This window comes from Lytechinus variegatus, chromosome 16 (genome assembly GCF_018143015.1).
Source record: "Lytechinus variegatus isolate NC3 chromosome 16, Lvar_3.0, whole genome shotgun sequence".
Lineage (NCBI taxonomy): Eukaryota > Metazoa > Echinodermata > Echinoidea > Temnopleuroida > Toxopneustidae > Lytechinus > Lytechinus variegatus.
Window position 1 is genome coordinate 9,248,423 of NC_054755.1, and position 13,284 is coordinate 9,261,706.

The 13,284-nt window shown below is 34.8% G+C and overlaps 1 protein-coding gene across 3 annotated transcripts in view; it reads left to right on the forward strand.

Annotated features, from left to right (window-relative positions):
• Nucleotides 1–7,281, forward strand: part of LOC121429732 (transcriptional coactivator YAP1-B-like) — a 48,195-nt gene extending 40,914 nt beyond the window's left edge. For all 3 annotated transcript variants that reach the window (XM_041626932.1, XM_041626930.1, XM_041626931.1), the window contains 2 exons: nucleotides 4,442–4,673; nucleotides 5,456–7,281. In XM_041626932.1, the coding sequence (XP_041482866.1) occupies nucleotides 4,442–4,673; nucleotides 5,456–5,703 (480 nt within the window). In that variant the 3' untranslated portion in view covers nucleotides 5,704–7,281. The remainder of the gene's footprint in view (nucleotides 1–4,441; nucleotides 4,674–5,455) is intronic.
• The last annotated feature ends 6,003 nt before the right edge of the window (nucleotides 7,282–13,284 follow it).

Sequence of the window (13,284 nt, forward strand, 5' to 3'; positions counted from 1 at the left end):
TTTCCCATCTTTCTCAAAGCTAGAATTCACTTCTAACACACTGTAACGCCCACAGTGTTGATTATTATTAGCAGCAACACCAGTTTGTTTTCTGAAAGGACCACTCCCTCAGGTGTTAAGTAAAATACACTTTAGAGTTACAACTTACATGTAACAGTAACACCAAATAGTATTAAAATATGAAACAGAATGACACCAATAGGTATTAAACACTGGAACTGACTGACTGGTGTAATTTGCTTGGCATGGTGTATTTTAACACCTCTGTTTCGATTCTTGTGCATATCACTTTTTCGTTATTCATATGAATGGCTGGATTGCCCATTCAGAGTGGTAATTATTACCACTCTGTTCTGCCTAGGGGTCCAGAACGTAATAAAATATATCAAATTGTATTATAAGCATCATTAACAACATAAAAGAACATTGTTAAACAAAATATAAAGTAATGAAAACTAGACAATAGACATAAAACAAAATTTTAAGTTATGAGTTCAAGCTACAAGCAAGTTATATACTCATCAGATATAGATAAAGTAATAGAACATTAAATCATTAATGCTGTTAAATAATCTGAAGGTAGATATATCTCTGATAACAAGACCTCCCTGGGTGTGGAGAGTGTCTCTAATCAAGAAATAATCATATCAATATTTACTGCAAACAGAGATATGAAAAATGTTTTACTAAGCAATTTTTGTCACAAGTAACCCCATGATCTTTACGTACCCTGTCTGATAATTTGAATTAATGGTTTAGATACTAAAGGGGAAATAACAATCATTGTTTTACATGACAGCTGAATAAGCTTAATTAGATATTAAAAATCATAATTTTTTTTTGAGGGAGAGGGGGGGGGGGACTTGAGCTTTTGTTGTGGAACTATTCCATCTTGTAGGCCTACATGTATTTTTGTACTTTTGTAATTTTCCTTCATGATCTATCCCATAACTTCACAAGCTCTTCTGATATATACATATACATATTTAAAGGATTACATTTTAGATTTTCAAGTTATTCATTTTTAAATATTGTTGTTTTCAAATTGATATTGAAAATAGCTAGTTCATATTAAAAAAAGAGTTCTTCCCCCTCTCCATCATGTGGTCAGGATATAAAGAAGTGAAGAATGAGTTTATTCAAAATTGTGTTCTTAAAGCTCTGCTCTCTGTTCTGATTTTTTTTTTTGGGGGGGGGTCCAGACTGTTCTTAAAACCAATTATATATCTGGCTTTAGCTTTGTTCTCTTACATACATGGTTTACATACTTGGTTTAAAAGTTGTTAGTTTCTTGAAAATGGTGTAGAAATCATCTCCTGTTGTGCTGTCTGTTTCCAATATGTAGTGATAGAAGAGTCTGTCCAAAGAGTCTAGTTGATGTTGATCGTGAGGTCATCAGTCTAGATTGACTGTCAAGCTTTATTTGGCATCTTCCAGCTAACCCAATCTTGGGGCTTAGCTCTCCATGGCTCCTCTGTTTATTCTTTATTTGCTGTACGCCCTATCTGTTTTAAAGTTTTGAATGTATATAGGCGTACCTCCAGTAGTATGAATATTTTAAGTAGCTTTTCTGAAGATCACCTTTGAGAGATTATTATGTCTGTTGATATATCAAGAAATAACAATTTTACATTTATTTGAGAATGACTGAAGGTTTATCAAACTTTTTTTGAAAAGCTGTCAAGTCGTTTACAACTATAACAACTATATAAGCCTATGTCCAAGTCAAGTGTATTTCATAGTGATGATGATGATGATGATGATAATGATGATGGTGATGATGATAATGGTGATGATGATGATGATGATGATGATAATGATGATGATGATAATGATGATGATGATGATAATGATGATGATGAAGATGATGATAATGGTGATGATGATGATGATGATGATAATGATGATGATGATGATGATAATGATGATGATGATAATGATGGTGTTGATGATGATGATGATGATGATGATGATGATGATGATGATGATGATGATGATGATGATGATGATGATGATGATGATGATAATGATAATGATGATGATGATAATGATGGTGGTGATGATAATGATGATGATGATAATGATGATGATGATAATGATGGTGGTGATGACGATGATGATGATGATGATGATGATGATGATAATGGTGATGATGAAGCTAAAGCTTTAATTGTGGTGGTGGTGATTGTTGAAATATTTATAATGATTAAACTGTTCTTTTAAACCAGTAGCTTTAATGTAGGGTGTCATGCCTTTGTTTACTTTTTCATGGCCCAATAACTATTAGTTTTGGATAGGCTTTGCTGACTATTTACACAAATTACGGGACTAAATGGGGATTATTGGGAATTATAATTTGTAAGATTAATTGTACTGCTAATTGTAACGATTCAACTCCCAATGTTTGGATGACGCAGTTGTAAATATTTACAAAAGGTTTAGAATAGGACAAGTAAATTTCATGTGTTTATAGTTAGGATGTTACATTTCTAGGCTAAAAAAGGCCTGCATTATTTTTTTCAAAACATGCTGGTCTTCAAGCAACAATCTGAATTTATTTCAAAATGATATTGAATACAGAACTCTTGGCTTTGTAGAGCAGATATAAGTACCAATTATCCAAATTTCAAACTTTGATAAGGGGTAAAACAAAGAGAATATAGATCAGATGCGATATGACCTAGATCCATGCCTGACCCAGTATACTGCCCTCCTCAACTCCTTGAAGACGAGGTACTCATTATCCACCATGAAGACTAGTTCTCCTTGACCGGGGCTGCGCTACAGGGTCCAGGCTGCTAGTTCTGTGTGTTTCTGAAGTAGTTCATCTCACAGTGGGGGGGGGGAACGTGCCCTCTGACAGTAGTGGCTTCTGGTGATCTGTCATCGTGGTCGGGTGTTCAGAGGAGCATTTCACGAAACATATAGTCTGTGATTTTTCATTGCCAACTGTTGTAAGCTACTGAAATCCTTGCATCTGATTGGCTCAGAACAAATAACCCTGTGAAGATCACTGACAGGATGTTTCATGAAACTCTTCCCAGAATAATTTTGTTGTGGACACCATCTCTGTTCCATTGTTTGGAAAAATATGTTGCATTTATAGAAATAAAAAATTACTTTTATCAACTTTATAACTGCTGTCATTATTACATCTGATAAGGCTTGCATTTTGACACAATTGTAAATGTAGAGATATCTTATGTTATAATAATAACCTGAAGAGAACCAAAGGCAGACAATAATGAATCTGGTAAAAAGTGAACTTTTTTTTATTTCTGGAGATAATGACACTGTTAACTTACAGTATGAAAACTTGAGGGATATTGAAATTTACACATTTCTTAACCTTAAATCTATTGTGTCCACCCCTTTGTAAAAATGAGCGCATATTGCTCCATTAATCTCTAAAGTTAAAAAAATAGCTACATGTAGTAGGGTGAGTAGGCTACATTGTTCACATTGAAAAGAAATTCTTTTAGAATACATTCATCTCTAAAAAATGGTAGTAAAAATGTGTAAACAAGACAGCTCTTCCTTTATAATTCTTGCATCAAATCGTCAATCTGTCAACACAAACTGTATGAGGATAAGGTCTTTGTAAAATGTGTATATTACCCTGTTACCAAGGACATATCTAACTGAAATCTCATACCTTTGATTGTAATCTCTGTTAATCTACTTTGGAGTTTCATTCATCGATTACGATGCAGACTTTACAAAAGATACATGCATTGTTTCGAAAATTGATTTTTTTCTTCTTTGTGCAGCCTACAAAGTGAAGTTATCATAGTGAATTATTTTCATATAAGCCTAATACTTGATTCATGGGTTATGGTGAGAGTTGGGGATATATTCTTTGATGGGGAATTGCCATGTTGCACACTTGAGGGCCCGAATTCACAAAGGTGGTTTTGAAAACCCACGGTTGAGTCCATGGTTTATGCAGATTTCCTGTATAATTACGCTTAATTTAGTGCGTATCGGGCACGTGTTTAAAAAATTCCAATGCTGATGCGCGCTTTTGTCACAGTGCGCCAAATTGACGCATGTTGCCGTACTTATCCACGCTTTTTTATTCATGAGTCCACTCTTCCAACAGTGGACTCATGAATAAAATTGCATATCTTACCATGGTAACAGGCGTCAATTTGGCGCTCTGTGACAAAAACGCGCATCAGTATTGGACATTATTTATACGCACTAAATTAAGCGTAATTCATACAGAAAAATCTGCATAAACCATGGACTCAACCGTGGGTTTTCAAAACCACCTTTGTGAATTCGAGCCGAGAAGTCCAGGTTTGATGGATAAACTTCCTACCAAATTATACATACATCTAGACATATGTTTGTGGCACGTCATGTCCTGGCAATAATAATTTTGTAACAGCTAACTTTATAAACAGCTTTACTTTACTGTATCTCCCTTTTTTCTCAGGAACTAGCACTGCGACGAGAACTGCGGGACTCACTACCTAACAACAACAACAACGACTCTATCACCGGAGGCACAGATCCCTTTCTGAACAGCGGCAACGGCAGCAACACCACCACTAACTTCCATCGGCGGGAGGAGAGCGGCGACAGTGGATGCGGTCTCAGCAACGTCAGCCACCCAAGGACACCAGAAGATCTCTTGTCTACTCTGGAGGACATGGACTCCTCTGAAGGTGAGGATGTGGCACTTGTGTCTTTGACCCATTGCAGCATTTCATCAAAATATACCCCTATCAACCAAGGCTATTTATTCATTTGTAATGTTTATACAGGGCAGCATATATCTCCAAATTGCTGGTTTTTCCATGAGGCTTTGATAAGGACTAAACAAAATATATGAAATATTTCAGGTAGATCTGGGGCACATCTTACAAAGAGTTATGATTGATCCAATCAAGCTCAACTATATGGAAATCCATCAATGTCATAATTTTTTTTTGAAATAAAATTGCACAATGTCCTTTGTACAAAGAGAAGCAAATTCAACAAAACAATGTATGAATTCATGGCATATCTAGAAAATATTTTGAGGAAACATCCATTTTAAATGCTGATGTTGCTGGCTTTCCATCAAGTATATTCATCCAACCACTGATGAGCAGTACCTTTCTGAAAGAATTCATCTCCACTTTGTGCTTCAAATGGAAGGTTTACTGTTCTCGAATTATGGTTTGAGGAGCTCATGAGGTGAAGTATAAAGTGGAGAAAATGGGTGTCGAATGAAAAAAAGGTGATTTTTTTTTTAGAACTGCCTTCTTGTAAACTTGATCTGTTCTCAATGCCTTTTTTTTAGATTTAAGACTATGGAATTGTTGCTTTCTTGGTTTCATTTTCATCCCTGCTTCACGATTCTTTTCTCATATTAAGCTCTTCCTTGCTCCTCTCAAAAAACAAATGAATATTCATCAATATGCTCTAAATCAACCTTTATTCAATATTTTTGTCTCTATTACAGCTCCTACTACGGAACGTAAACCGGTAGAAAAGCAAGCACAACCCGCTCTCCCGCCCCTGTCCAGCATGGGCGACTTCTTGGAGACCCTCCCCAGTACCAACGTTGACATGGCCACCATGGACCCATCTGACAGTGGCACAGCAGTCACCTCCATGGACAGCGATGACCTGGTCCCGTCTATACCCGAGGCCCTTGATTCTGATATCCTCAACGTCGGCGATGTCAACAGTCTTCTTACCTGGTTATAGGGCCGCAGTCCTCAGCATCCCTTCGTCCTGCAATTAGTCCTCTGAAAGCATTCTCTCTCGTTCTTGGGCCATTGGACTTTGGCGCACTTGTAGCCACCAAGTGTTGGCTCAAGATACAGTTCCTGACACAGTTTTAAGGGATTAGGATCTAATTGCAGGTGGATTGGATCCTGGATAGGGTCAAAGGTCAAATGTCTTGGACCATGAGTTATACGACAGATCGTATCAGGATGCTGTAAGCTGTTAAAGTTCTGTAAAAGAGCTTTGGGATTGTGGTCAGGATCGTACCCCTTTTCATGCCCTTGCATGCCCTTGCATTTCCTCCTTGATAAAACGTAAGATATGACACAAACACAAAGAAACAAGCGTGATTGATGCCGCCTCCATGACAAAATAGCACAGAGGTGGAGCCGATATCAGTACTTTGTCACTGTTGTCATGACAATGGGCGCAGCGACCTCCAAAAAATTGTTGCAATGACGACGTATATATTTCAGAAGGAAATGGAGGTGTCAAAATGATATCAAAATCTAAACACCCTTATCAATGTGTAACATACTGCTTACCGGAACTTTACTTAGAAGATATGTCTATGTCTTAGTGGAGGTCTTCAATGCTCTTTGAACAATGCAGGCAGGAAGGTTTGGTAGTTTGATGATGGAAGGTTTTTCAAAGTTTGCAAGGTTGAATCTAAAGCAAAGCAGTGTGCGATGGCTGCTCTTGCCATGCATGTACATGCCCTGATGATGAATCCAACCTCTGTTACCTGGTACAACGCTGCTGCAGTTTCTCAGTATTGGACATTCACAAGATATCAGATAATGTGCTCCAGAAAGTTTGAGGTGTGTCCGTACAGTATGCCAATGTGATGTGCATGTTGGCTTACGTTTAAAGACACTCGCGGAGTGAGATTAATGAAGGTCACAGAATGTATTCAAATATATGCATTGTAATCAATCATTTGTAATATTCTTCAAGCATCATGTTCAATATTCCTTGCATTACTGAATATACAGGACCATGAATTATGCTAGAGAGCATCAAATCTGTAAGGATCGTCCCAATTTTCAGGGGTTTTCTTTAATTTGGCCATCAGTTGTATGACTCTAGTGCTGGTCCAGAAGTTCTCCCACAATGCACTGCACTCCCCTTGATCATGTGATGCAGAGGACAGATTCCGTTTGGGATATTTCTGTAATTTTTGGTCAGAGTACCTTACCATCACCATTAACACAGAGTATCATGTCTATGCACCAGTCCCATGTTACCAATCTTTTGTATGTAATTAAAACCATGGCAATTTTTGTAGTCAAGAACAAATACAGCTATGATCTATTTACTGCCTTTTAAACAAAGTGCCTTAATACCATCCATTGTCTTAGAAATATGAGTAATGATTTATATACTGCCTTGACTTGGTGTAGAAGTAATCACCCCATTGGTCAGATCATATACATAAAGGGTGCACGCTACTAAATATGTTTCAGTGGGACTACGTGTCAAATACCATGTGCGCGTTGGTCCTCTAGCATGAATGCAAAGTCACACTTTACTGCCTGTGAAACATGCCCCCCCCCACAGATTTCAGTGGTTTATTTCTCTCCATTCAGGACTTATTTGTGCCTTTGTTTTTATATAAGTCCAGCCAAAGAAGACATAGTTTTATATTGTATGTGTATGCGTGTCTTGTGTGAAATAGAAATGTATTCATCTTGCAGCCTTTTGCAGTACTCTCAAGGTGTCGACGTGGTCACAGTTTGACTTTTCTGCCGTACTTACGCCCAGGTATTCAAGTAGAAAATTATTCTACAGTTAACATACAGTACCTGCTTGGATAATGATTATATTTGGTCGAATATTGGTATGATATTTCAGCCTATGTATTGATTGCCTTGTATGTGGCAAATGAATTTATATAAACCACTTTTGTATGATTGTTATCTATTTGTATTCACGTTCCATGCTCATAACGGAATTAGCATTTCATGTGTAGCAGTACTATGTGTTCATATATATCTTGTAAATATATGTTTGTGTGTGTGTTTGTTACATTGTATGTATATTGTCAGTTCTGTTGTATTATCAATGAGGGATGTTTATTCAAATGTCCAAATTGATTAGGAAACATCACATTTCATAGTACTTTTACTCTCCCTTTCTCTTGTACCATTGCTCTCAACGTTTTCCTTGTGTACTGTGATGTCATGTTTTATATGACAAAATACTTTTTAAAATATGTACGAGAAGTTAAATGTAGGATTTTGTGTATGGTGGGTTGCTCTATCCTTTTAAACCATTGTCCTACATGTATTGCCTTCTTGTCTATATTCAAAGCCAAGTGTTTTGTGAAATTCATTTTAAATTACTTTTTTCTTAAGAAAATCTATTTCTGTACATGTAATTCATTTGTAAGGAAGGTGCTACTATGTATTCGTTCAGTGACCTCAAAAATTTGAATGGTATTTTCAGATCCTCACAATATTTATGAAATTGCTGCTGAAAGATAAACGTACCATTTGACAAAGCATGGAGCAATTTAGCATATTCTGTTGATGACTTTTCTCTACAACACGATGCTCATTTAAATTGCTTATTAGTACATTTTTCATTAATTGTATCACTTGTCCCGATTACAAGTTGTTCTTGAAAGTTGATACTTTTATCTAGATGCAGTCCCGTCAGCCAGCTGAAATGCAACAGCTGTAGTAAAAGAAATAGATTAAAAGAGATAATAAAGCGAAGGAGAGAGTTTTCCTTTAGATAGAAAGGGATGGAATAAAAGTTGTCTATGTTTTATATGAGAGGATAACAGTACTATTAAACACACACAAGAAAATCAACAAAACCAGCTAAGACTGGAGATTTATATGTGTATAAAAACCAGCAAACTGTATTCAAAATGGTTTTTAGTTTACTTTAATTTTTATTTTATTCAAATATTGTATCTTGATTTCGAGGGATGAATTTAATCATTTCCATTTGATTTTGTTTTCATTTTGAAGATGTTTCGTTTTTTTAAATTCAGAATGATTCTCTTTTATTTTCTGAGTGCTGGGTAGATCTTACAGATGACCTTTTTGCTCTCATATTAGTGTCCTATTATATCTTTTTGGAACCAGAAGGATCTGAATCGTGTGAATTGTCTGTGTTTTACACTGTCTATATTCTAGATGCAAGATTCCTCTCTCAAGAAATATGAAATAGCAACATTAAGAAGTATTCAGATTTGGTTTAGGACATGGTTTCGAAGATGAAATTGTTTTTTGTTCAGTTCAAAATCAACTTCATATTTTTTCTATTTTCTCTTCCTTTTACATATCACATATTTCCTCATTATTGAGTGAAATAACAATACAGCTAATTTAGGACTATGGTTTTGACATTTAAAAAAAAAATTATTTGTTGAACTTTTTTTTTTTGCAATGCCAAACAAGAGAAACTGTTGAATTGAGCATTGTTCAGTATAAAGCTCAAGAGAAATTTTTACCTCGTTGAGCAGGTTGAACTTTATGGAAAGGTTTCTTTTCTATGGAGAAACAAATCAGAGGAAAGCCAAACCAGTGTTCCAACGAGGGCTCTTCTTTACAGGCAAAAACAGGTTTTACTCTTCCAAAGCAGGTCCTCACCTTACTAGGAGTTACAATTCATCCAATCAATCTCAACTGTATGGAAATCCATCCATACCATAATTTTTTCTACTAGAAAATTTAAGGAGAAAATCTCCTTAGTAAACCAAGAGAATCGCACTGATTTTTCAAGAGAACGATGAATATATGAATATACATCATAACTAGAAAGTAATTTGAACAAATTAGCATTTAAGATATCGATGTTGCTGGCCATCCATAGTTGTGGTTGATCGGATCAATCGCAACTCTTTGTAAGAAGGGGCCCAGGGCCCTGTTCTACAAAGAGATATGATTGATGCGATCAATCGCAACTATGGACAGCCAGCAATGTCAATATCTATTATGCATGTTTGTTCAAAATATTTTCTAGCTGTGATGTATATTCATGCATTCAATTTTATCTTGAAAATGCACTGCACTTCTCTTTGCATAAAAAGGACATTATGCGAATTTTGTTTGTAGAAAAAATTATGACACTGATGGATTTCCATAGAGTTACGATTAATCTGATCAATCGTAACTCTTTGTACAACAGGGCCCAGATGTACTTAAAAAAGGGGAAAATGTATTACTTGCATATTAAAAGAAAATGCTTTTTTTTCATGTGTACTACATGTATGTGTCTCAGTACAATGTAATGTTGGCCTTAAAGTACATATCACCTTTTCAGTACTGCATTGCATATTGTTTGGAATCAATCAAGCTGTACTTCAGTATATTGTGTATCATATCTCGTGAAATCTTTTCTATTTGTATTCAAGTATAAAGTGTTACAGAATGGAATTTGTTTTCTATTCAAAGCCAAAGTGTCCTTTATAGTTATCCATTGCATACATCATTTACAGTAGTCAATGTTTGTACTGCTTGTAGTAGTATTTGCTAGTTTTCTGATTTATACAGTAATTTTTCAACATGGTATTCCTAACTTCACAATCGTGTTCTAGTAAAAATATGTATTCTGTTGTTATACACATTTTGAAAGAGAAAATATATTTAGATATATTTAATATACTTTTAATCAAGCATTTTGTATTGAAAATGAAGCAAAGGATCACAAAATCTTTTTGACTCTTCTAGTCAAAATCAAAGTTTGTATTGTGTTGGACTTCTCCCAGCAATAAACAGAATTCACTGCTTGTAACTTCATGTATTCTTCAAGTTTATTCGTCTGAAAAAGCTTTTTGCCAAATGAGGTCAAAATTTGGATATTTAACCCCCCAAATATGTCACAAATCTATACATGCATGCATATACCACAAAGTGCCATTGTCAGTGTTTTTCTATATTTTGGATAGCTTAAGTGCCTTAAAAAGAGTTTCGCAGGGAATTTGTCATGCAATTCAGCCTCTCATATCGAAAGTCGTACTACAGATTTAAAATCATGTTCCATATTACATTTTTTAACCCAGTATTGTCATTTTGAAAAAAATTATCATTTCCGTTCTTAATCCAAGTCTTTTAAGACTACATCATTTCAGGTCTGAAGATGCGTGTTTGACGTGTCCATTTGAAAATTCTCATCAGAGCATTTTCAACGTACTTTTCGGGACGTTTGTGTTGTACTTGGTCTTTAAGAGGATTATGCACCTTTATACAAAGGTAAAGTTTGTGTGACCTCTCAAATTATGCCAAAATGTACAGATTTGTTTGCATGTTGATGTCGTGCATGACTAACTTTCTATGGAAGAGATAAGGAGAGGAACAGTGAATCAGTGAAAATACTGGTGAATCAAATGAATTGATGTGATTTGGAAAAAAAACTATATTTATTTATTTTTGCACATGATGATGTTTAATCTTTGTGGAGGCATTTTCATAGCAAGCATGCTGTATATATGACAAGGTGTGATATTTTCAGTCTCTGCGTATAGGGAATTAGTTTTCTATTGGCAAATCAAATTATTTGTTAATTAAAGACATACTTGTACATTTGTTATCTAAACTACTGCAAGCTTTAATTGACCAAGGTGTTAGATTTTTTTTATATTATGTGAATAAGGATTTTTCACTTTTTATTTGTCTCTTTAATCAACTAGTAGCATGATATTTTTATAGAGCATTATGATACTTTGTACATCATGGACAGTTTTTAAATTTGTATTGAACCCATGAACAGTAACAGGAATGTTTAAATTGCAAAGATTATTTCTGTCTTCCTATTTTGCAGTAACAGATCAAATCCAAATTAATTTTGATGAATATATTTCAGGAAATCTAAATATTCTCTGGCATCTATTTCAGTATATTGCCTTCTAGCTCCAACATAGTGTTTGATATGTTGTATAGTAAGTTCCACAAGAAAGTTGTTAGTGCTATCACTCTACATTTTGTGGATTATTTCAGTGAAAATGAGAATTTTTTTTTTAGAATCAGGAAAATTGACCTGTTTGGGCAAGCTTTTGCTTGTGAGGCTGCAATCTTCATCAGACCTTTGTTGTAGATACACTGCAAATTTGCCAGTGTCAATTATCACTAGCTCGGAATTTATTAGGTCCACACCAGTTTGGAATCAAAGCGATCCTGTTTTAATGATAATTGGTGTTGTATAAACACCTATCTGGTGTTAGACCAAAGCCAAAGTGGCGTTTAACATTTCTCTGGCGTGGACATATATAGATTATGGGCTGGTGGTAAGTCAAAACCATAGTTTTTCAGTGTAGTGTTTTTTTCAGATGCAGCATGATAAAGTGTTAAGATAATGCTTAAAATATCACAAGCAAAAGTTTGCCGTACGATTTAAAAAAAAAAAAAAATTATCATCAACTAATCAGATGACATCTTCTGTGATGTCATGAATATTTTTTATTGTGAAGACTAAAAATATGGATTCTGAATTTTAATTTTTGAATGTTACTTCAAACCTCATCTTCTTTTAAACCATGAAATATATCTTCCTGTAAATATCATTCTGAATAGTGGGCTACTTCATGCCAGTAATGTACATAACTTAGCATGTTCTCAAATTTCCATTAATTGATTTCATGACACACATTGTACTTTATATTGATTTTTTTTCGGGCTTCGAAGTGATATTCATCTTATTTTAACCCACCTTTGTATAGTAGTGAAAAAGCATTTTGAATGTATTTATTTTGTTGTGTTTACACTGAAACATTTTTGTTGTTGTCTGTGTCGTGGAAACAAGGCTTTATCACTATCATTGTTATATAAATATATATATTAAAACTTAACTTCTCAATAGTGGTGTGATGTATGAGATCCAATGCTATGCAACTTTCAAAAAAGAGATCAGGATGAAGGTCTGATTTCAATGTTGTACCCTTGTGAATGTTGTTCTTTGCCCTCTTCCATTGTAAAATACTTCTTGTCGTGAAAATTTAGAAAAGCAATATATTGTAGTGCACATATACATATATAGATATATCTTATGTTATCTGTGTTTAGCAAGAATTTGGAAATGACATGGAAAATTCTCTGGCGTTTTTCAGCCAAAGGTGATCATACAACTTTCTTTCCCCATTTTCTAATCAGAAGTAGCTTTAGAATGGTTATAAGATTTTAGAGAGGAAATGTAAAAAGAAAAAAAAAATGTTAACGTGGTGGTTTGAATATTATTATTATTATAGCATGCCTCGTTCTGAGGGATTGATTTTTTATGAGTTTAATCAATAACAAGCATCGTAAAAATAATTCTATTCTTGTATATTTCCCTTTCGTATTATTGCATAAAGTTCTTCGATAAAGGGGGATTTCGAATAATTTTGGTGGAAGCAAGTAGCGATGTACGAAATTGTAATAATAAAGTCATCTTAGCTTTTTCATGAAAAACCAATGTAGAATTTTTTTTTTGCTGTGGTGTTTATTTAAATGTTTGAGAGAGGGGGAAAGAGAGAGAAAGAGAGGGGTGAGAGAGAGAGAGTGGGGGATGTTCAGTATTTTATCTTCCAGATTAAAGTCGCTGAAAATAAAGGGGAATGGGCAAGGGCACTGG